The sequence below is a fragment of the Nanorana parkeri genome, unplaced genomic scaffold (assembly GCF_000935625.1).
Source record: "Nanorana parkeri isolate BGI_ZX_2015 unplaced genomic scaffold, ASM93562v1 scaffold652, whole genome shotgun sequence".
Taxonomy (NCBI): Eukaryota; Metazoa; Chordata; class Amphibia; order Anura; family Dicroglossidae; genus Nanorana; species Nanorana parkeri.
In genome coordinates this window covers 770,735-795,851 of record NW_017306920.1, presented here as the reverse complement: position 1 = coordinate 795,851, position 25,117 = coordinate 770,735, and the positions used below count along the sequence as shown (strand labels likewise).

At 43.1% G+C, this 25,117-nt stretch overlaps 1 protein-coding gene across 1 annotated transcript in view; it reads left to right on the top strand.

Annotated features, from left to right (window-relative positions):
• Window positions 1-24,164, top strand: part of UVRAG (UV radiation resistance associated) — a 93,884-nt gene extending 69,720 nt beyond the window's left edge. The window contains exons 13-15 of the mRNA XM_018563315.1: window positions 5,117-5,195; window positions 20,351-20,442; window positions 23,415-24,164. Of these exons, the coding sequence (XP_018418817.1) occupies window positions 5,117-5,195; window positions 20,351-20,442; window positions 23,415-24,102 (859 nt within the window). The 3' untranslated portion in view covers window positions 24,103-24,164. The remainder of the gene's footprint in view (window positions 1-5,116; window positions 5,196-20,350; window positions 20,443-23,414) is intronic.
• Window positions 24,165-25,117: the final 953 nt, after the last annotated feature.

Sequence of the window (25,117 nt, the reverse complement as noted above, 5' to 3'; positions counted from 1 at the left end):
ATTAACGTTTAAATAAATCACGTCTGTTCTCCATATGAAACCTTATTTTAGACTCACTGACTCATTGCAACTTGCAAAGTTTTCTGGTATACCTTTCAGGTGCTGAGTTGTCCTCACTATTGCCCTAAAGCTGGCCCTACACCTATAGATTATATGCAGATTTTCTATGGTCATATGGAAAAAGTGCAACAGAGTCCTCCATCTACGCTAAACTGTGTGCATGGAGGAATCTCCCACAGTATCTTGCTAGTTGGCCCCGCTGGCTGTCAAAATACCTGAACAATCTGATTGGGTGCAGGCATTGTTCAGGTGTTTTGAGAGCCAACGGGGCCGACTAGCAAGATACTGAAGCTGGCCCACCGGGAGATTGCTCCATCCACACAGTTTAGCGTAGATGGAGGAATCTGTTGCAATTTTTCCTCTGACCATAGAAAAGCTGCAGATAATCTATAGGTGTATGGCCAGTTTAATGGGAAAAAGTACAATACCCAAAATTGTAAAAAAAACACTTTAGAGTTGCACTTGAGATGACTATAAGACTCTGCCTTTGGGTTGTGTGGGAATACCTAATGTATGTATCTCAATAGGCAACTGAGTACGTCCAGAAGTCCTCGCTTCTTCTATATGTATGTGCAGGTCTTTTAAAATCTCTTTTTATAATTAATAAAAAAATGTTACTTCATTTTTTACGATCACAGTCAGTCCCCTATGATATATTTTAGAGGGAGTAACAGATACTCTTTAGGGAGACATAATGTTTTCTGTTAGACCCCTGATGTGTCCTTTGCCTTCATTCAGGGCAGATTGGGGACATTTACCTGGTGGCTGCTGCTGGGATTCTAACCGTTCCAAATCCAAAAGCTCTCAGAACTTAGCACTATCTGCGTATTCTGCCTAGAGGAGCTTGGTGAATGCTCTACCCCTAATGCAGGGCGCAGTGGTTCCGGGCTCCCAGAGGAGCCAAGTGAGCCTCAGGGACGACGAGGAGAAAGCAGGCTTTTCAAGACTTCTTTTACTGGGCAGCCAGTCTAATGTACATTTCTTATTAGGAGTGACACTAGAAGCCAGAGACCATGTGATCTTTTCCTAGTCTTTGACATGGAGTTCAGAACAGAGATTTTTATGTAGGACATTTCTGTTTCGAGTTTTAGAATGATTAAAGGAGAACTATGAGGTGAATGATTTACACTCATCCTCATAGTTAGAACTGACGTGTGACATTGAAACTGTCACAGGTCGGCTCTATAGATCGGGAAGTAAGCGAGCACATGCCGTCGCTCGCTCACTTCGTGATCATCTCCCTGCAGAGAGCGGTGACTGTCAGTCATGGCTCCCCGCAGGGATTCCACCCTCTCTCTCCTCTCCGATCCTCCAGTGCTGACTGGAGAGATGGATGAAGCAGGGGCGGCCAGAGCCCACTGTCAATCAGCCAGATGGGTGGATCTCGACAGGATTGTTGGGATTTGTCCCGGCTGCAGCGCTCTCAGTATATAGCGGGCAATAGCCTGTGACTGAACTTTGGGTCACAGGAGGACATTCGTATATGTCCTCCTGTGACCCTTAAGAGAACTATGAGATAAAAGGGATATCCCATAGTTCTCTTTTAAGCAGTTGTATCACCATTGATGAGTCTAAGCTGACTACATTTGTTTTACACTAGCAAACTGTAACTCTTTATTCATTAAGGGACACGAGATCAAACCTAAACCGGAAACAAGCTGGTTATGCTGTTGGCTTTTGGCTGAATTGGACACTGGCGAACAAGCAGTTACCCAGTCAGGTATAACTTCTCCCACATCCATAATGCTACAGTTTAGTTTTTTTGCTGGTGTCCTAGAAGGATGGACATCTCTTGTCTCAAGAGAGAAGTTTCCCCATTTTTTTTAGACTTTTGATTTAAAGAAACAAATTTCTTGATGAACAGGAAAAGAGATGTCCATCCTCCTAGGAAACCAGCAAAAAAACTGTAGCATGATGGGAGTGGGAGAGGTTATACCTGATTGTGTGTATTGGCTGCATATAGATGACTCTTGACTGAAGAAACAAATTTCTTGATAAATAGGAAGAGTCCTCCTATATGCTGCTTTGCCATATATCCGGATGTATTGCCATGTGGAGGCTTACACACAATGATAACTATCGGAGGTTACAGCAGAGGTTGTGAACTGAGAGCTCTGCAGTTACCTGACCCTGTACACACAGGGCTGTAAAGCACCAAATGAAGAGCTCCGTGTCTTACTATTTTAATAGACTTATCTTGTTAATGGATATTGAGATGGATTGACCCTTAGGCCAGATTCCTCTTCTTTGGGGATCTGACATGTTGCCCACAACTTTAAACATGCCAGGAATATACCTTGGGTATTCAAAAAAAAACAGCAGCTGTGAGCAGGAGAGGTTTAAATAGCTGGAGGTGACTGTGACTGAGTCTCTATAGGCGGCAGAAAGGACTTGCCAAGGCACTAACTGTGTGACCCTTGCATAAGAGCAATGGCAGAGGAACTTCACACTGAAAGGTGGGAACAGGGATTGTAGAGCATACACAACACAGGAGTTGGTGATATAAAAAAAATGACAGTGCGTTAACCGTGTCCTGTCAGAATACGGAAAATAATGGTGGCGCTCAATAGTATGCCGCATTCACAAAACTAGTCCTCAGTGGTGTAGCTGGAGGGCGCTCTGTGGCTAACAAAACTGTGCCGGAGATTGCCACATACAGAGACCAGTGCCCAAAGTTCACATTCCAGAACTATTCCTGAAGGTCGCATTCAAGGTGACGTTTACCCCGTCCATACTTACTGAATGAGTCTTCAGGTACACAACGGAGGCTGTGATATGGTTCTGGACCTGTAAAGTTCTTTGCGGCTAACAAACGGTTATACTAGGTATCTGGGTAGTGCCACATCCACAGCCTAATGCCCAAGGTTACATTACAGGCTGGCCCTGCAATCTTCGGCCAAACAGTGTATGGGTACAGCTTCTTATGAGACGCCAAGGATTAGCCAATCTAGTTGGCCGCAACGCCCTACGCCCAAACAAGTACAGGAACTTCTTTGGGGCGTTTTTCCGCGTGTATCCATTGGTATTCCCGAGTCTGACTCGGGGTTAACAAAGCGGTAACCCCGAGCCACACTCGGGAATACAGCGTAGGACTTGCCTTGTCCGCGATCCCGGCTGTGTCCTCCGGCCGCTGCCGACTTCCGGATTCTGTCCCTTGCGAGCGGCCACGTCGCAGGGGGGCGGAATCGGCGGAAAGTTTGAAAGTTTTGTAAAAAAAAAAACAAACAGAAAAAAAGGGTAGAGAAAATAAGGGAAAAAAATCATAACGCCAGGGAGGTATAAAAATGAGTGTCGAATGCGCGTTTCACTGAACGCAAAAACGAGCAGAAAAAACGCGCCTATGGTACGCCCAGGTGTGAACCCAGCCAAAAACTTCTCTTTACATTGAGCAGTTTGGCAGCGCCCATCTCCCTAGCTATGCTAACAATGAGGTACATTCATCATCTTTTTTGATATTCCAGACTTTATTAGACTGTTAACATTCATGTGTTTTCTGCATTGCCTCGTCTTGCCTTGAATGTATTATCTGAAAGAGGAAAAAAATGATATAATTTGCTGGTGGACGGGCAAATTACTGATTAGCAGAAATGTAGGATTTAAGCCACATGTTTCATGCACAATTAAATCCAGCTGAGAGTTGTTAAACTTTTTCTTGCAAGCAGTTGTTTGGTTTCCAAGCCTCTTTGAATGGCAGGTGGCTGAGAGCTCAGTACAGTTTCCTTCTTTGTGAGCATATAAGAGAGGTCTCCATCGGAGAGGGGCCTCCGGATAGGTTCCTTTTTATAAATCACTTGGCATCACTATAGAGATACTCTGATCCCTATAACCCTGCCGAAGTATGAAGGGCAGTTTATGAAGCATAGATCCTTTGCAGTTTAAGGTGACAGTAAAAGTCTAACGAGCTTTGGAGATCCTAAAAGTATTTAAGAAGTGCCGTGATTCTGCAGGTAAGATGAGGCCAAAGAACTGATATGGGGCTATAAAATGAAATGAGATTTTAGTGCTTTCTATTGGTTCTAAGTGATCTGTAGAAAATGGGGGAGAGCATTTGAAGGAAATTTATCAAACCTGAAGCAGCTGTGCATGGCAACCAATCAGCTTCTCTCTTTCATTTTCAATTCTTAACTGAACAAACTGAAGAGAGAAGCTGATTGGTTACCCTGGGCAACTGCTCCAGATTTTATCTGCTCCAGTTTTGATAAATTCCCCCCATTGTGATTGTTTAAGTGCACCGGTGGTCACCTTGAAACTTCTAAATTACGCCATTCAGGAGAATGGGGGATGGTCAGGTGTCTACAAACTTGTAGCCATATGCAGTAACACCTCAGTTCACGAACGCTTCTGTTCGCGGACAATTTGGTTAGCGAACAGGAAGTTCGGCAACATTTTGCTTCCATTCGCGAACTCCAAATCGGGTGACCAACACGACCGCGGCCCTCTTCCCCGCTCTGACTCGTGGTTGTGGCTTCCTCTAGTCGAGATCGCGGTCGCAGACAGACCTGTGCACACTTGCTGTGAAGCTTTTTTGTGTGCTTTTTAACACATACAGTACTCTACAGTATTATTCAATCCAGCATGGCTCCCAAGAAAGTGCAGAGCAAGCATGGTGGTGACAAGAATGCGCAGAGCGGTACTGAAGGTGACAAGAACGCACAGAGCGGTACTGAAGGTGACAAGAACGCGCAGAGCGGTACCAAAGGTGACGAGAAAACATTTACATATGGTTCAGAACGGATTAACCTCATTTACCTTGAACCCTATGGGAAAATTTGATTCTGTTTGCGACCAAAATCGGTTTGCAACCATGCTCGTAGGGGTCAGAATGGATTTACCTTATTTACATTGAACCTTATGGGGAAATTTGAGCTGGTTCGTGACCAATTCGGTTCGCGTTAAGAATCGTGGAACAAATTAAGTTTGTGAACTGAGGTACCACTGTATTGTATTATGAGGGTAATCTGCCTGTGTATTCGTAGTCTCTTGAAATGTTTGTAGATAAAATATTTTACTAATGTCATATTCATGATTCTTTCACCATTCTGTTTTGGTTTTCCAGGTTTCCTTTGTATCCGAAAGGAGGTGAAAAGCTGCAATTTGACTACGGAGTATACCTTCTCAACAAGAACATAGCTCAGGTATTTTACACCATAAGGGACATCTCTAAGGTGGCATTTTTCACCTGCTGTCCGTCAGAGCAACAGGTCAACTTTTACTTCCACAATTGCCCTTCCAAAATGACTTTAATGGTGGCCATGTTGGTGTGTAAATTTAGCTCTTGTTCAGTCGAATCTGCTGCTTGCCAAATCTAGTTCGGTGCCACCTTGAATGCTGATCTAAAGGTGTTCAGACAACTTAAATTGAAACTGTAAGCAAATTTAACACTTCTCAGTAATTTGGAAATGTAAAGATTGATTTTGCTTAAGGGCATATAGAAGAAACGCTCTACTACTATAATACAGCCTGGGGGGGATGGGGAGGGGGGGTCAGGGAAAGAATGCTCTGCTACATTAGGGATCATTGAAAAGAATGCCCTGTTACATTGGAGCTCAATTGGAAGAATGCCCCTCTGCATTGGGTGGGTCAAAGGGAAGAATGCCCCTCTTCATTGGGTGGATCGAAGGGAAGAATGCCCCTCTTCATTGGGTGGGTCAAAGAAGAATGCCCCTCTACGTTGGGTGGGTCAATGTGAAGAATGCCCCTCTCCATTGGGTGGATCAAAGGGAAGGATGCCCTGCTACATTGTGGATTAGTGGAAAGAATGCACTTTGGAAATGTCCCATCTTTTTTTTGGGGGGGGGTCACTGGGAAATCGACATCACTACATTGGTGGTCAGTGTGAAGCATGCTCTGGTACATTAGAGGTCAGTAGGAAGTATGCATCTTTAAATTGGGGGTCATTGGGAAAAATGACCTGCTACACTGAGGGCAGGTGGGAAGAATGTCCCACTGTATCAAGGGACATTATTATATCGGGATGGCTTGCAGAATTCACAGCTGCATTGGCAGGTGGAAAGAATGTCCCGCTGTATTAGGGGTCAATGGGAAAAATGCCCTGCTATATTAGGGGGCAGTTTGCAGAATTCACAGCTGCATTGGGGGCAGGTGGAGAGAATGTCCCACTGTATTAGGGGTCAATGGGAAAAATGCCCTGCTATATTAAGGGGCAGCTTGCAGAAATCACTGCTGCATTGGTGGTTAGTTTGAAGAATGTACTGTTGCATTGGTGGCCAATGAGATTAATGCCCCTTGTTACATAAGCGATCCCCAAACAAACAGCTAAAAAAGGTAATTGGTGTCGATAGTTACTTATCTGAGGGATGACAGAAGAGGCTGCTCTGGTCCCACGATGCCGACTCTCCTGAGCAACACTGGTGTCGGAACAATTCAGACTCGGTCAGGAAAAATATCAGTCTGTCACTCCGAAAAAACACCCGGTCTGTGCTTTCTTAAAGTTGTGCGAGTCATCACACTATATTCCTTTACCATCGTGCCTGGTCCCCGTAGTAAGATATCTTTCCATTCTTGAAAAATTTCGTGAGTAACCTTTCCTCGTCACCTCATCCTGTGCGTCTGGACTTGTATAATGGCCATCTAGGCCCTGTGGTTTAATCATCTAGTGAGGTCATTTATTCCCAGAATTGTCGGCTTTAAATGGAGGTGCCTGCAGCTCCCCGTACCATCACCCTGAAGATTTTGACAAATCGTATTTATATTGGAATGTTTCTGTTTCTCAGCACAATCTGATACTTTAACAATGAGAGATGAAGGGAGGAGAAAACGGTCTCAGGTGGTTGACTGTGTTGGGTTCCTGTTCATTGGAGCGTAATGGGATCCCTACACCTGTAGTGCAGGCTCACCAGACGCTTGGAGTAACCTTTCCTCGAACCCCGGTGCAAGAATAATTTGTTGGAGCTTCCAAGGTTATAAAAATTGAACTCTGACCTCAGCTTACCAGAGCTGCATCAGTGAGATTAAGTCGAGCAGCCATTCAAATGTATTTCACGTATTTATTTCATGCCCTCACTTAGTGCCAGCAACCACACTTCATCCTGTACATAGACCACTAGTGCACCAATCAATGCCCCAAATGAGCTTACGATCTAATGACTCTACCATAGTCCTTCACACAGATGCTGGAAAACTAGTCATTAAAATTCACACTTCAAACAGATAAGGTTAGTATTACCAGAATGCAATCAAACAGGTTCTCTCTGGTGATGTAAGATGATCAGACAGCAGTGTCTGTATGTGTAAGGTGCCAATATGGCTGCCTTGTGTACATATGAGGGTTTTCAAAATATTAATACACATGAATAAAATCATGTGACGTTAGCTAATCTATTTCACATACAGTGGTACCTCGGATCACCAACCCTTCTGTTCGTGAACAATTCGGTTCCCAAACAGGAAGTTCGGCAGAATTTTGCCTCCGTTCGCAAACGCCACTTCGGGTGACGAACACAATCTAGTCGAGATTGCGGTGTGATCATAGTTTGATTCGGTTCACGACCAAATCGGTTCGCGACCAGAATCGCTGAACGAAGTAAGTTCATGAACCCGAGTTACAAACATCCGACTTACATACGACCCCTACTTACAAACGGAGGCTATTACTGTACAGCCGGGGGTCCCAGGCTGCAGCCAAAGTGTACCGTGCAGCATTCCAGTAGTTGTAATGCTACCGCACTCCTGTCGACGAGTGCCAGCCTTTTTGGGTCTGGTTCGTAGTACTGTATGTACATTACAGGCTCTTGTTAGACGTGCAGACGAGGGGTGCCCCCCTCTTCTTCCGGGTCACTGTGAGGTTTTTACTGCTGTCTGTATCCTCATTAGAAAGATTTAATCTCACTTCCTGTCCTTGAGACAACAGGAAGTGAAAGGAACTCTACCCCTAGGAAGGGAAATTCACTCCTGTAAGAGTTATCCTGGTAAACAGGAGTCACCCCTTAAGCTTCATCACCAATCCTTGTTTCCATGACAACCCAACATTTTCAAAATGTAATTGTCACAGGGACAGAAAGTGAGGTGAAATCTTCTGAACAGGGGCACACACAGCAAAACAAACTTTTCAAAACGGGGTTAACCCTTCCCTTTGCTATCCAAAACTAAAAACACTTTTTTGGCTGGAGTTACACTTAAAAAAAATTTACCTGTTCCAACTTACATACAAATTCAACTTAAGAACAAACCTACAGACCCGATCTTCGTAACCCGGGGATTGCCAGTATATCAGGTTTTTAATTGCGGGAGGAAACTTCTTAAAGAATCTTCATGCAGCCCTATAAATCTAATTTAACTTCAGAAAAATTCAAACCCTTTTTGAGAAAACGGTAAAGCTGAACTCTTCCAAAAAATACAGACCTGCTAAATGCACAGTTTTGAAATGAGTGTATGTAAACCCTTTGGGTACTTGAGTGGTTCCTTATTATGAATCTCTGTCAACTCATAATGATCTCATGCAGGCCGGAGGCTTAACCAATGGGAATTAAAGTCTTCAGTAGGGCTGCAGCTAAATATTATTTTCATAATCAATTAGTTGCCTGATTTATTTTTTGAACAAATCGATTTGGTTGTATTACAAAAAAATTATCTCTCGCTCCCCCAACTAATTGGTGATGATAATCGTTGCCAACTATCCTCATTATCGATTTATAATCGATTAGGTATTGCAGCCCTAGTCTTCAGCCTGCAGATGAACACTATCACCATCACGTTGCAGAGTTCATCTGCGTTGCCGTCTGTTTAGTAGTGTAAGTGTCAGATACAGTTGCATTATTAAAGCTAATAATTGAAAAGAATAAAAAAATATTTAAAAAAACCTGTATTTTATATTTTTCCCATTTGTCAGCCTATAATAAAAACAGAACAAGGTATTTTAATAAAGCATTGTACCATAAGAAAACTTTATATGTCTTTTGAAGAATAGAAACATTATTTAGATATTTAAATTAGTCATAGTTATGTAAACGGATGCATACTGATGCTGCTGAACTTGGCCTGGACGTCTCGGCATCCGTGACCTCTGGTCACCAAAGGGACGGAGGGATTGAGGTACTTATACTATTTGTGATTTGTTTTCATGGACACATTGCTGGATTAAAGAGCTGCAATGCCTGAAGTTCAATTTTAAACCTTTTTAGGTCTTTGTGCCTGGAACTGCAAATGCATGTGCTGATATTGTAATCTGTGCTTCAGCATGTGTCAATGGCTCCTCAACATATCATTACTTAATAGGTTGGAGCTGTTGACTTGAGACTACAACTGACCCTGGAGCCGGTGTGTATATTGGGGGTTTTAATCCCTAAACTCTGCCAGGTTTAGGGACCTATGAGAGTGAAGCTGGCCGTACACGAATACCCCATCCATGCGAAACAGTGTGGATGTAGGAATCTCCCACTGCTGGTTATTGTATTCTGGGAGCACAGCTGCTTGAATACCTGAACTGTGACTGCACCTGATTGGCAATCATCATGAACAATTTTTCATCTGGCTCCTTCCACTTTTCCATTGAAGTTTGTCCGCTTGAGTGGGGCCAACAGGGACACCTACGACTTCAATTGCGAAGCTTCGTATGGCCAGCTTGATTCTGTGCGGTGTGTGGTTGACGAAATAGAAAGAGAACTATGATACATAATATAACATTTTCACTTTCAATAGGTTTTGTTTTCTTGTTTACTGCTTTTACCTTTTCGATTCAATCTCGATTTAAGGATATGCTTACCTTGTTGGCAGAATGAGCCATACTGTTTTTGTAGACTTTGTTTGATGAGAGTTTTCCGATGCAGCTTAGCTTTGTTGGCCTGAAATCTTCTCCGTTACACTGAGGAGTATTTTCTTTTACATTTTCTCCCCAAAGAAAAATGAAAGACAGAGTATAGACGAGAATTGCGACATTCTTGGGAAGAGTCGGTGGGCTGTAAAATGTCTTGATTTAACATATGTAGATAATAAAAATTTCTATCTGGCATATACACGTTAAATATTTAGCTTTCCCTTCTTGTCAAATCCCAGTTCCTTCAGTTAACCGGTTCCTTATCCTGTTTTTAAAGTAGAACCAAACATTCAAATTTAAAAGGAATCATTTTTGTAGGCCATGCTCCTAATGGTTAGATTGCCGGTCTGTTTTACAAACAAAACATTTTGTAATTATAAAGATTTATGCGATGAAAACTTATCTCTGTGCACGCTCCTCCTCAAATTTTTTGTTTGTACACCTTCGCTCCAGGTGTACATACACAATTACTTAGTTGTGTGACCGTGGCAGTAGAACTAAATTTCCCTGCATTCAAAGCACCATAAATCCTTGCTATGGCTTGTGTTTATCTCAGGAAGCAGGAGCATAGACAGGAGGCGCTGTCAATCAAGTTCTTCAGTAGGTGGGCATGAAGGAGAGGTTGCTTTGTTCTACAGTGCCCCACTGTGCACGCCTGGCATACAAGATTGTAGTACTCTTCGTGGATAACCACTGGTCCTGCTAATAGACTTATCAACCAGGGACAGGAACAGGGAATAGACCTTCGAAAAGCAGAGGTGAAAATGCATATGAGAGCACCACTTTGGTTTGCTTGAGTTCATCTACTAAGAAGACGTTATGATAGGCAACATTGAATGAATAAAAAATTTAGCATTTACATACACTTTTATTATTTCTTCCTCGTCTCTCCGAGTCTTTAGTTGGCACCATGTATCTGTATGGATTGTCAGGTCAGGAAAATCCACATGTGTGGTATAGGCAGGCACCTAGTGCACTCCATTTTATTTAAGCTGGTCATAAAGCGTTAGAATTTCAGCCGATTCCTGTGAATTATAATAAAATCTAACCATGGGTGACCTTGTTGGCATCACTCGCCTCAACAAACTTCAATTTAAAACTGAAGGACAGAAATATGTTGGTCGAACAGTAACTGCAAACCTTCGACGTCTGAATACAATAACTGGAAGGGGAGATACCTCCAACCACGCTGTTTAGCATGGTTTTGCGGAATAAAGCAGGTTTTCTTTTGTTTACCCTGCGGGCTGAACAACAAAATGCTATAATATGTATTGCCTGCTTAAAGTGACCCAAAACTCAAGACTTAAATCTTAAAAATGCATTTCAGGTAATAGGAAAATCAAATTATTTTAGCTCAATGCAGAGTGTGGAAGGTTGAGGTTTTGGGAAGATTTTTGTTGTGTCAACAGGACAAGAACTGAGAGGCAATGGCCCAGATTTCTTCACTTAAAGTAACACTAAACTCTGGCGTGAAATCTTAAAAATACATTCAAGTACCCTAATTATTAACAGAAATGTATCTTAATCATCTCTGAATTGTTGCTGACACTGTCCTTTCTGGAAGGTGGCTGCTTTTGTTCCCCATGGTCCCTTTTGTGCATTGTAAAGTAGTCACCACTTCAACTCGCTCTCGTGATGAACTGCAATCTCAATACAAATGAGTGAACCAAATGTTAGATTGTAGTCCATCACAGGAGCGAGCTTGGAGCGGTGACTACTTTACAACACACACAGGGACCATGGAGAACAGAATGCCCCTTCTTCGGGACGCAGAAGCGATCTGGCGACAGGTAAGTCGCCAGGATCGCTTCTGTTGTAAAGCCGACAGTCGGCTCTACAAGTTTAAACAGACTCCCGGCGGCAAAAGTCACCGGGAGTCTGTTTAAACAGCCCCGATGCTGGCGACGTACACTGTACGTCAGTCACGAAGGGGTTAAGTGAAGAAAGCTAGGCCATTGTTTCTCAGTTCTTGTCCTGTTGACGCAACAGAAATCTTACCAAAACCTCAACCTTCCCCACTCTGCATTAAGCTAAAATAAGTTTGGCTGGAGTCCTTTTTTATTTTTTGTTCTTTAATCTAATATTCACTTTTTGTTTTAAACTGGTAACATTGTCACCTTCCTTGCAAAACATAATCTATTCTAAATTTATGCTCTGAATGGCTCTAGCCTGGCTTCTGATGGAGGAGTCAGTGTCGCCGCTTTTTGATCAGACATCGCGCTTGATATGATGTGAAAGCTCTGAATTAAATGAGACAGCTTAATGCACTCTTCATCCTCATGTAATCTATAACTTTTTTTACGATCTCCAAGAATAGGGATTATTTGTTGTTAAAAGTGAGTCGTAAAAGCGAACCATCTTCACAAACTATTGGCACCGGGTAGCTTGTCATCGTCTAGATGTCTCATAAATGCGAGCCTTGGCTGGATGAAGGCAGCCTTAATGCGCTGTATAAATTCTACAGTCTGCTCTTTTCATTCATTCGAGGAGCTGAAGGACACATGTTCCTGGCAGCCATACTCGCAGGCCGTAATACTGTCTGGAAACGTTTCTGTATATTGTAATATTATCACTCGAAGAGGATCTGTAGCCCCTTCAGTTTATCCTTCCACGACTTTGCGGTTACTTTGTTTTGGGAAAGTGCTTTTCACCTAAAAAAAAACAAAAAAAACAAAAACTATAAGTGTTTTGTGTATCATCGTGAACGTCGTAAAAGCTTCAAGAGAAGTCATTATTCTTTTTGCTAAAAGGGCAGCTCCAGCTAAATGCATTTAGTACCCCTTTGAAACACATTCTGCTTAGGAGCTGTTTTACTGGCCAAGGTCTGCAAAGTACTGGCCTTCCTTTTGTGATTCTGCTGCACATACCTTGCTATGTGTAGAGAGGGTCTTAATTGCTCAAAAATTACAATTCGGCAGCTAATTCCATTTTTCAAACCCTCCTGCCTGTTCTTTGGAGTGCTAATGAACATCATTACATTGAGCACCCATCATAGAGCCCCGGAAGGCTTGGTTTCATAGACCTGCATACATCCTGAGCCAGGACCCCCCTTGCCACAACTCCTTTGTGTGTAAAACTAATGGATGTACAGTTGCTGATCATGTTAAGCTGGCCATACATTGCTTTGATTGCAGACAATTCCTGATGAATCGGTCCAAATTTGAGCCGTGGGTGGCTCTGACGGCGGGGCTGAATGGGAGAAATTTTGAAGAGTGTATGGGCCAGCCTTACTCGCATGTCATCTGATCAAGTCCTTTGCTTTATTATTATATCTGCATCCATAATGGAAAGAATCCTGTTTTTTTTTTTTTCTTCAGCAATTCCATACCCCATTGTTTTCTTTCCACACCCATAAATGGATACCTGCAGGTTAAGAATCCCTGGCTTGGAGGATGACTCCTAATTAGTGTAGTATAGAGAATGGCATAAAGTGAGACTGTCTGACACTGTGGCATGCTGAGACAGGCTGCCAGATAGAAAAGATGTGATAGTCTCCAATGGTTGCCTCTGATATCATGCATACTTGGTTTTAAACCATTCTGCTTCTAATGGAAGTTAAAGGACAAGTATTGGGGGAGTAAAATGTATTCTTCCCCTTACTTAGAGCTGGCATCTGCCGCTGCAGGTGTCACGTGCCAGCTCTATAGATTGAGCGTTGAGTGATCACAAACCGCTGAAAGCCACGGTTTTCTCAGTGCATAGAGGGATGACTGTCAGTCACCGCTTCCTGCATGGATTCCCCCTCCCCTCTCCATTCCTCTAGGACAGGGGTAGGCAACCTTGGTTTTCCAGCTGTGCTGAAACTACAAATCCCATAAGGCATTGCAAGCCACAGGCATGACTCCCAGAGGCAGAAGCATGATGGGATTTGTAGTTTCAGCACAGCTGGAGAGCCAAGGTTGCCTACCCCTGCTCTAGGAAATCCTGTCAGTAACACCACTTCCTGTTGCAGACTGTCATCACTAAGCCACTGCCTTGCAATTTGCCGCAGCATTGTCAGCCTGTCACATGCTCTTTCAGTTTGCTATTGGGCTGCTTATTAGGTCTATAACATAGGCAGTCCAATGACTAACTGAAGGAGTACGTGGCAGGCTGACAGCAATTATGCTAATTGTTGTTACTGGCAATATCCCCAGGTAAGAAACTTATTCACAAAAAACGATTTCCTTAAAGAGGACCTTTTACCCCATTTTCACTCAATCACCTCATCATCTTACATTCATTAGTTAAACAAGCATATTTTTCTTTTACTTACAATTATTGTTTTCCACTTCCTGGTCCTCTCTGGCATTAGTGATGTAATTGTGCCCAAGCATTGCAACCTGGGAAGCTTACATCAGCACAGCATTGCTGGGAAATCTCATCTGTAATCTCACGAGATCTCAGGGAAAGGCATTTTCCTCCCCTGAGATGATGTGCATGGTCACATGTCCTAGTCACATGTGCCAGAGCTCCAGGAAGTAAAGGGAGATGTATTAATCTGCCATTAGTAAAAATGGCCGCTGTCAGAAGACTGGGGAGGAGAAGAAAAATAAGGTATGCAAAGAATACAAAGCCGGCAATTATTTATAAGAATCTGTTTGTAGATTGTCATTGCTACACATTTCTAAAGGTGCGTTTGTTGTCATTTCAAAGGTAAGGTTACATAGTTACATAGTTACATAGTATTTGAGGTTGAATAAAGACACAGGTCCATCAAGTCCAACCTATTTGTGTGTGTGTGTGTGTGTAAAGATCCCCGAGTCATCTCGTTATTAGAAGTACTTGTACCCCTGTATATTACCGTTTCTCAGGAAATCGTCCAAAAGCTTCTTGAACGATTCCACACTATTAGCTGAAATCACTGCTTGTGGCATCCCCCCCCTTCTCCCCCCTCTGTCCCTCCTGAACAGGTTGTACCCCTCTATATTGGTGGCCCAATCGTGTGTGTTGTCTAGCCAGGTTTCCGTTATTCCTACTAAAATCACCTCTTTAAGATACTGTATACAATGAGACAAGATGCCAGACTTAATAAAACATAGATTTAGGGGTTACATGTACTGCGAGTCCTCGTTTAATACTTACACGGGCTAAACCTGTTTGTTAAAAAATGGGGTCAAAGTCCTTTAATGCTCAAAATTCTTGTATCTTGAAAAAAAAAACGTCAAAAACTATTTCTGGCTCCATCAGCCTCGTAGCGATTGAGAGGTTGTGCAGGATCTCTTTATCTGAGGTCGTTTTGTTATCCTCCCATTCGCTGGACTTCTCTTCTGCCAAGGAAAATATATGTCTTTTCCTTCTGCTTTTCAGATATCCTCTGTTCTCTGGAGTGTCTCTGGGAACGTTTTTTGTTTTTTTCAATGAATGCTTCAAACCACGTCCAGCCTTTTCACAGATCCCGTTGTGCACAAAGTCTATATATGTATTTTTGCCAAGTCTTCTCTTTTTTTTCTTTCTGCTCTTGATGTCCAGCATGGAACCATTTATCTTCACAGGAGAAAAGCGATTCCTGACATATTAGATTATTACACAGCAATGAGAATTCCTTGGCCGAGACTTTCGTGACATGGGTCAAGGCATCGTTTAATCATGTCATTTTTCGTCTGCTGCGCACTTTGTGAAGAATACTTTTCGTGACCTAAAAAGGGCGCTCATTAAGCTGTCTCGTTGAATTTAGCTCTTGCTGTGCTCAGTTCCCTTTTTTGCAGTAGTTTATTCTTTAGATATGTCACTGGTTGGAGTAAAAGTGTATGTAAACCCTAAAAACAAACTTCTATTATTTGTTCCATTTTTGGTCTATACCAGGATTAGGCACCGCTGTGGCATCCGAGTCCGTCCGTTTTTTTCTTCCTTTCCTCTTGCGATGGGGTCCGGTCGTTTCCATGTTTTCCTCCATGTTGGTCTATGAGGAATCGGATGTAAGCAGACGTATCCGTTGACATTAGAATGCCCCCGAACCAGCACAATCAAGAATGGAACTCTAATCTGTTTGTTTTTCCGGACCTGGCCAGAGTCGGGGGTAACTAGGTGTGAAGGGACTCACGTCTGTTTACACACTGCTGCCCATAGACCAGCATTGGGCATTCGATCAGGTCTGTCAAAAAAAAAACTTACAGGCGGATCCGATTGGACCGCCCGTGTAAAAGGGGCCTTATGGGATTTGTAGCATTGAAAGCTCTTTTACATCTGCAAGTGCAATAAAAAAATAAGTTGGTTTGCCAGAAGTGAGCTCCTTCTCTTCGTGTAGGGAGCTGACAATACTGCACTGAATTCTCAAGCAATGTTACCCCTCTGTGGGCTACAAAACCGTTCCCCTTTGTTATGGAGAGTGGAAAGTGTTCTGTAGTACTGACACACTTCCAGTTCTAGGTGGACACAGTGGCGTCACAAGGGGGGTACGGCCAACACCTGGGTGACACCATTAGAAGGGTGACACCAAAAATGACCTTCAGTCATTTTGGTGTCACCCCCTCTACAAAGTCGGGCACTTGGTCATGGACCGAGAGCCCGACAGTGTCGGGAGAGAGGAGGGGACCCGGCGGCATACCTCATCCTGCCGGGGGAACGTCTCCTCCTCTCTCTGCCGACGTCCATCACCAAGATGGCCACAGGCAGGCGTCAATTAGGCAACCGGCCTCGGGACTCTCCTGGGTGGACAACACTGTTCTTCCTTATATACAGTACAGTGAGTGAGCGGGTCACCCTAAGACAGGAAAAGTGTTACTGGCAGGATTAGCAGGTGAAAATAAAAGGGAAAAAACCCCAAAACTAATGTAGCCACCACATATAAGGATTGGTAAGATGCAATATATATTACATTTTTGTTCTTGTGTTTAGATGAACATCTCTTTAAAGTGGTCCTAGCCATCAGATATGTTTTCATGTGTAGTGCAGCTCAATTATGAGTAGATGTAACACTCCCAGATACTTACTACCTCTTACAGAGATCACAGCAATTCTTATTATTATTCGAGATGCACCAAAAATAAAAAAAATTGTCAGACTGAAGCTGAAAATGACATTTTGCTTTTTTCCTAAATTTTTTTTTTATTTTTTGTCCTAAATTTCTTTTGCTGCATCCCCTGTTATGAATGAACAGGAAGCTTCTATACTGAGTGCTATTGTCCATTCATGAACTGCAGAGATAGTATCAGTTATTATATCCACAATCATGATTGAACAGGAAGTGATGTAGAGCACTTCCTGTTCATTCATAACTGAGGACACCGCATACTAGGTCCTCGGTTATTTACAGCTGAGTGCTTGTAAGCCGCTCTGCGTCCTGACTCGCAGGGCTGTGCGGGTCGAGAGCTCAGCCTCCTGACGGATCACTGCTCCCTGCTCTCCATCCTGACTCTCTGCCTGTCACAGGAGCCGAGTGGGGCTGTATTGGAGGAGAACTCGGCCTCCAGTCACAGCTGTCTCCGCCCCGCTAGGAATCCTGAGCGGTCTTCCTCCTGCTTGGCCTCCTGAAACCAATCCTCCACACTGGGCACCGGTCTGTGTCCCCTCAGATCCCTGCTGCCTTTGCCAACATGAGCAGGGTGAAGCAGCGGGCATCAGAGGGGACATAGTCATCCAGCAGGAAGGAGAGAAGCAGTTGGGATGCACTGAATTTTTGGCTGCATTTTCAGCCATTATGGTACTTTTGCCATTTCGACCAAAGTACCATTTTCGGCTGGAATGTTTAGACGCATCCCTAATTATTATTAATATACAGGATTTATATAGTACCAACAGTTTGCATGCTGTTTTACAATACAAGGAAAAACAACATTTACTCTACAACACAAGATGGTTTGAGGGCTTCCCATAACAATTCCTTTTATCTGCATTTATTTCCAGAAGGAAGGTGCCATCTTTGTTCAGGCATCATCCTAATCACTCTATACTTCCTAGACGGAGATGCTGACCATTGGCATGTATGCATAGTTGTGTGTTGTAGGTGGGTTTTGCATAGTAGTTATATTTTACATGCGTTACCGCTGATATCTATGTAATGTTGGTTTTGCCGGCAGCCAGAGATACTGGTACCATGATACGGCAAGCAAAAGTTTTTTTTATTGAGATGTGTGTATGTATGTGGCTGTGTGTATGTATGCATGTATGCATGTGTATGTACAGGTGAAACTCGAATAATTAGAATATCGTGCAAAGTTCATTTATTTCACTAATGCAACTTTAAAGGTGAAACTAATATTTGAGATAGACTCATTACATGCAAAGCAAGATAGTTCAAGCCGTGATTTGTCATAATTGTGATGATTATGGCTTACAGCTCATGAAAACCCCAAGAACCCCAAATCCACAACCTCAAAAACGTAGATTAATACATGCAATCAATAAAACAAGGATTGTACATAGAACAATATCGGACCTCTGCAAAGTACAAGCATGCATATGTACTCAGTACTTGGTTTGGGCCCCTTTTGCAGCACTTACTGCAATTACTTTTGCACGATATTCTAATTATTCGAGTTTCACCCGTATGTGTATATGTATGTGTGTGTATATATGTGTATGTGTGTGTGTGTATATATATATATATATATAATCAGGGTATTGGACAGAAGTGCCTGCATCCTTACCAATGCCTTCAAACAAAAATACTTTGGCACGTTTATGTATGTGAAACGTTGAGAAATATGAATTTATTTAAAATTCTTGGTGATTATCCTTGCGGAGTAATTGGTTTCAGGTCTCTCTTAATGTGCTGTTTTTGGAGTTAATATTGTAAGCTTTCATATATCTTTCACTGGTCACTGACTCCATAGCACAGGGCGTTCATTAATGTCTTTTGTATAACTTCTTAATCTGCCTTCTAACACCCCTAATAAATGTTTCGGAACATTTTATCAGTTCCATATGAGTGCCATCAGCCTGGAAATGCTTCGCTGAGATCGTACTCCTAAACCGGAGAGAATAACTCAATTGTGGCCGAAACTGTTCTGTGTGAAAGTATACCTGTTCTGTCATATGCAGTTTTAAGGCAAACATTTTGAAGACTGTGCTGAAGTCTGGCTATGGATATGGGGCTTATAGGCCTGTGCAAAGGTTTTTTTTTACATTTCTGCAGTTAAAATGCTGGCATTTAGAGCAAGTCAGAAACTTGTGGCACCAGTCTAGCTTCAGGCATTCAATCGAAGCTCATCAAAGAAATGCGACTTTGACAGTTGCATGTTCTTAAGAACGTTTGGCTGGCTTTGCTGCTGTCAAACTGGTACCAATAGACATGATGATTGTCTCCTAATCTAACAAACTGGCTCTATAGTTACCTTTAAACCTGTTCTCATTTATTATTGTTATTATAGAAAACCTACAGCTCATCAGGAAGCGCTAGCCTCCTAGTTATGCATGCGGTACCATTTCCTGTTAAGGAGACTGGTCGCCCCACATGGCTACCTGTGTGCTGGGCAACTGATCTTCCTAATGCTCCCCGCTAGCTCTGTAGGATGCACTACAGAATATTCCTCCCAGTGCCACTGGAAGCCAGAGATCCTGAAGCAGGGTGATGACATCACCCATTCATAAAAGATTTTTAGGGGGTTACCCTAGAGAAGTGAGGGAAAAAATATTACCTAGAAATGGGCATTACCCTTTAGGCCTGGTTCAAACCTGGGCGACAAACGCGCATATTCGATATGCCTAGGTGTGAACCCAGGCTGAGCGTTTTGTAGCACTTTTTCTGCCCCCTAAAAAATCACATTCATTTTTATGGCCTTGTTGACATCTGAGTGTTTTTTCGCAATAAGCAAAACGTCTGTCGCTGGAAAAAGTACAGGAGCTTTTTGTGGGGGCATATTACAGCTCCTTTTGGCCCCATAGACTGAATAGAAAACACTTGAAAACGCACGTTTGCTTTGTTTGTAGCTAATTGCAGTTGGTGAGCAAACGCGCATAAAAACACGCAAAATCTGCTCACAAACGCATGTTTTGCCGTATGTACATAAAAACGCGCAGCATAAAACGCGCCTGAAAAGTGCAGAAACGCTGAGGTGTGAGCCAGGCCTAAAGGTTGATAGAAGGGCTGAAATTACTTTTCCTAGACAAAACCTTGCTCAAGGCTTCCTCCATCAATGTCACATGACTAAATGCCTAGGCAATTGTTTTTTTAGTCTGCCTAAAGGGAAAAGCAAAAGTTCACACTAGATGATTATCTACTTCAGCAGAGCTCTCGTGGCCAAATGCCTGGACTTTTAGGTGCGCGAGTGGGACTGATACTGGAAAAAATTATTATAAAAAAGCCAAGGCTTTCTATCCATTCACTCTGGTCGCAAAGGCACACAATAATACCCTGGTTATGAACTCCATAGAAGACATATCGATTTTAAGCCACCAAAGATGCTCAATATTAAGAAGGTATAAAACAATGAGAGCCTCTAGGTAACCTGGCTGGAATACACCCACCCAGCCCTGTATAAGTGGAAATGGTCTACCTGCATAAAAAAAGGTTTTGTAAATGAGAGGAGCAACAATATCGGTGCTTAATGTTCCAGATGTATGATTTAAATATTTACATAATTGTCTTCTCTTTGGCAGTTAAGATATCAGCATTCACTTGGGACCCCAGACTTACGACAGACCCTTCCAAACCTAAAATCCTTCTTGGAGCATGGCTTATTGGTCAGATGGTGAGTGTGGGGGGGGATCAGCAAGGAACAGTGGTGGGGTATTTTAATGGTATGGTGCCTACACAGACCTGGACATTCCTTACTCTGATTTTTACTAAGTGACCCTGTCACCACAGGGATCTTTATAGAAGACCAGTCCTATAAAGAAGGCCATCTATACTTGCATATCCAGTGTCCTTTTGCCTTGAAAGACCACAGCTTCCTAGTCTTGTAGGTATTCAACCCTTCAGGTGTGTAAATAACTGCTTCCCCACCACACGCAGTGGTTCCTCTTGTTGGCTTGTCCATCATTTAGTCCTCTGCCCATTTACTGTTGTATGTCTGCAGTCTGGCAGTTTTCTGTTCTATAACACTATTATTTGTGGCCCTTTGGTGATGCCAGGGCCCTCAATTGAGTTTGGTAGAGAAGTCACCAGCACACCGACAATCCTTTTAGGATCATCAATTGTTCATTTTATTAAACAGATTGTCAGTTGAAAAACAAGCGCTTTTCGGGACCTCGCAGGGTCCCTTCATCAGGCTCAACATCATCAATATTGAGCCTGTTGAAGGGACCTTGCAAAGTCCCGAAAAGCTCATTGTTTTTCAACTGACAATCTGTTCAATAAAATGAACAATTGGTGATCCTAAAAGGATTTTCGGCGTGCTGGTGACATTCTTCTCTACCAGACTTATGTGGTAGCTGTGCCATTCGCAGTCATTTCAGCACCCATCCCTATCATTGATATTTCCGGTAAGGAGTGCGACAAGTTCTTCTCTACAGCCCACAATTGAGGCCCCTTTATCAAGAAAGTTGACCAGCACCGATCTGGTAAGATTCAGAACTCATTGTTTTGTGATGGTGCAAAAAAATAAAGAAAAAAAGTTTTCTATTGTCTGATATAATTTTAATAATAGGAAATGGTCCTTGAAAGCTTTGCTAATAGGTAAGACATGCAACCTCTATTGACGTGAATGTAGGACAGCCCATTAGCTATCATTTTGTCAACACCAAAGCGTGTTGTCAGACTGGCTTCACTGTCACTCTTCAGCGAGCACTTAGTCACTCTTCTCAGTATCCCTTTTGTTTTGTTTTTCTAAAGACAGCCAACCCAAAAGCGAGAACTGACCGTCATTTTCACAGAGTTTACATGGCTGGTCATGGCAGGCAACACTTAGGAGTTTTCTGATGGCTGCAACCCAACTTAAACACGGCCATTATTAGATCTTGCTGCAGTGATGTCATAGCCAAAAAAGGGAAGATTGAGACAATGTAAATTGAAGCAGAAGTTTGGCAGGAAATGAGCTCTCATGCCACATTGTTTAGTTGTGGGTTTGGCTTTGCTCCAGGCAATCAAAATGGTAACCCTTGACCTGCTCCAATGTTGTCCACTGCGAGAAACGTTTGTTGAAAGCTAGATGAGTAGTTGAGGCAGCTCGTCTACACCCATTTTTTTTCTGGCTTTAATACTTTTTGAGTCGCAGATCCAGAACAAACATACAGCCAGTCTGGACTCCTGATCTGTGATCAACTCATGAGCTTGGACAATTTAAACCACTTTCCATTCACCAAGAATCGCACAACGATCCCAAGTAATTGCCAGAAACTAAGAGACCTACCACCCACAAATACCAGAATTCAGTCCATTGTAAAGTCTAAATTGGGCAATATGTGAACAGCTTCATTGCTTATTTATTGAACAATAACTAACAATTAGAACAAAACCGGGAAAAAACGACAAATGTTTTTGTAAAGTAACTGGATTTTTCCACCGGGTTAGATCGAAGCAACTTTTGATCCCATCTCCTTGCAGTTGATTAAAACTTCCATTTTATTTCATGGGATGCTTTGCAATTTCAACCAAAAATAGAACTATCAAACTTTTGTTTCTATGAAATTGCCACGTTTGGCCAGCTATACTCCAATGTTATTGATTGGAGCACTGTGTAGGGGGCGCATTGGACCGCTGGAGATCTGTACTGCTGTACTCTGTATTGAGCAGTGTTTTGGATCTCCAGCATGCTGCCAGCACAGTTAATGGTAAAGTGACACTAATCTCAGGAGTTAAATCCTAAAATGCATTCAAGTACCCTAACTATGAACAACAATGTATCTTATTTGTGTATCACTCGGCTGTAGATCCTCCAATCATCTCTGAATTGGTGCTGACACTGTCCTTCCTTCTGGAGGGGGGCTACTTTTGTTCCCCATAGTTCCTGTGTGTGTTGTGAAGTAGTCACCGCTCCAAGTTCACTGCCGGGATGGACTACAATCTCATATTTAGTTCATTTGTATTGAGATTGTAGTTCATCACAGGAGCGAGCTTGGAGCGGTGACTACCTTACAACACACACAGGGACCATGGGGAACAGAAGTAGCCCCCCTCCAGAAGGAAGGACAGTGTCAGCACCAATTCAGAGATGATTTGAGGATCTGCAGCAGTGATACACAAATAAGATACATTTTGTTAATAGTTAAGGTATTTGAATGTGTTTTTCTATGATTTAACTCCTGAGTTTAGTGTCACTTTAACCTTCTTGGCGGTATTCCCGAGTGTGGCTCGGGGGTAATTTTCAGTACCAAAAGCGGTAACCCCGAACCACACTCGGGATTACACAGCGCTTAACTTACTTTCTCCCCCCCACGAGCCGCGCTGTGTCCTCCGGCCGATGCCGGCATTTGTCTTCCGGGGTTCGGTCCCTTGCGAGCGGCCGCGTAACGGGGGCGGAACCAGCGGGAAATGTAAGAAAAAAAGCAAAAAATATTGGGAAAAATCAGACCGCCAGGGAGGTTAACAAAGCCTTCAGCATGCTAGTCCATTCAAAAAATAAAAATCACTGACATGTTTTTTTTAATTGTTTTTGCAGCATTACTGTGTCACTATGTCTTTTAACATATTGTAGCACACACACATTTATAAGTACGCTGTTGATTTTTGAAATATTAGTGAATGTAATATGAATTCAAACTTTCTTTCTGTTTTTCCTTTCAGTGATCGACATCATATCTCAAGCGCTATCCCGGTTCCAAAGAGGCCCGTCAGCTCCACCTTCGGAAGCCACGATGGCTTTTCAAGCCGGACCCCAACACCAGATAAAGGACCGCGGAAACGGGCAAGTTCTGAGAATGAGAAAACGCAGTACAGAACCCCTCCTCCAAGCTACAAGGCAGCAGTGGCTGAGCCCATTGCGATTTTGGCTCCGTCAGAGAAAGGACATTTTGCTTCTTCGCTGGACGCGACCATCGATCTGTCCAAAGGAAACGGTCGCCAAGATTTCTGCGACAGCCTCAACGGAGACAGTGGACCTACTACCGAGAGCCACGATCGTAGTCAGGACGAGCAGTTCTCAGACTCCTCTTGCGCCCTTAATGGGACTTTGTTACAGAATGAAAGTATGGAGTTTGTGAGCGAGGGGCTCCCCTGTACCCTTCATCCCTCACAGAGTGCCGATCTGCACTGCGGAGTGGAACAGGCTGAGGAGATCCTTGGTACTGAAGCGGCAGATTTCACCTCGGGAGATCAGCTGGAGTCATTTGACAGCATTCCCGTAGACCGCGCTGTGGCCGTCGAGTGCGACGATCAAGTGTTGGGAGAGTTTGAAGAGTTCTCCCGTAGAATTTACGCACTTAATGAAAATGTGTCTAGTTTCCGTAGGCCGAGGAAAAGTTCTGACAAATGAACACAACTTGGGTGGATCTTTCTACCAATAGAAACAAAAGTTTATTCTTTTGCACATCATATCAGCTGAGACGGCAAAAAAACTTCTGCTCCATAAGGAAGTTCTTCAGTTTATATCTGTTTTAGGTTTCATTGTTGCAGTTTAATTCCTTCATGTTTGTTGTAATATATGTATTTTTTTTTTTCTTTTATAACTTGCATTCAGTAAACATTCTACTATCTCACAATAAATGTGCGGCGGGTACCTAGAGGGGCCTGCATGAAATGTCACATACCACTTAGTGACACCAAAATCAGGAGTTAAATCTTAAAAATACATCCAAGTCCCTTACCCATTAACAACAATATCTTATGTGTGTATCACTCGGCTGTAGATCCTCCAATCATCTCTGAATTGGTGCCGACACTGTCCTTCCTGCTGGGGAGTGACTACTTTTTTTTTGTTTTCCTCCATGGCCCCTGTGTGTGTTGTAAAGTAGTCACAGCTCCATGCTCACTCCTGTGATGGACTAAAATCTCAATGCAAGTTAATTAAATATGAGATTGTAGTCCATCCCGGGAGTGAGCTTGGAGCAGTGACTACTTTACAACACACACAAGGACCATGGGGAACAAAAGTAGCCACCCTCCAGAAGGAAGGACAGTGTCGGCACCAATTCGGAGATGATTTGAGGATCTACAGCCGAGTGATGCACATATACATTTTTGTGCCCGGCCGTATCGGGCAGCTCTTGGGAAGGACAGGTGCTGTGTGTGATTAATACGCAGCACCTGTCCTTCTCTATGGGACTACGCGGCCGTACGTTGCCCTACGCTAACCCTCCTGCACGTCCGTGCGGGTTTCCTGGCTCGATCACAGACAGGATCCATCCTGTTAGCATACGAGTACGGACACTGACACATACATACATACATGCAGGGCGGGTGAGCGTAGGGCAGCGTACGGCCGCGTAGTCCGGTAGAGAAGCACGGGGGCTGCGTATTAATCAGACACAGCACCTGTCCTTCCCAGGAGC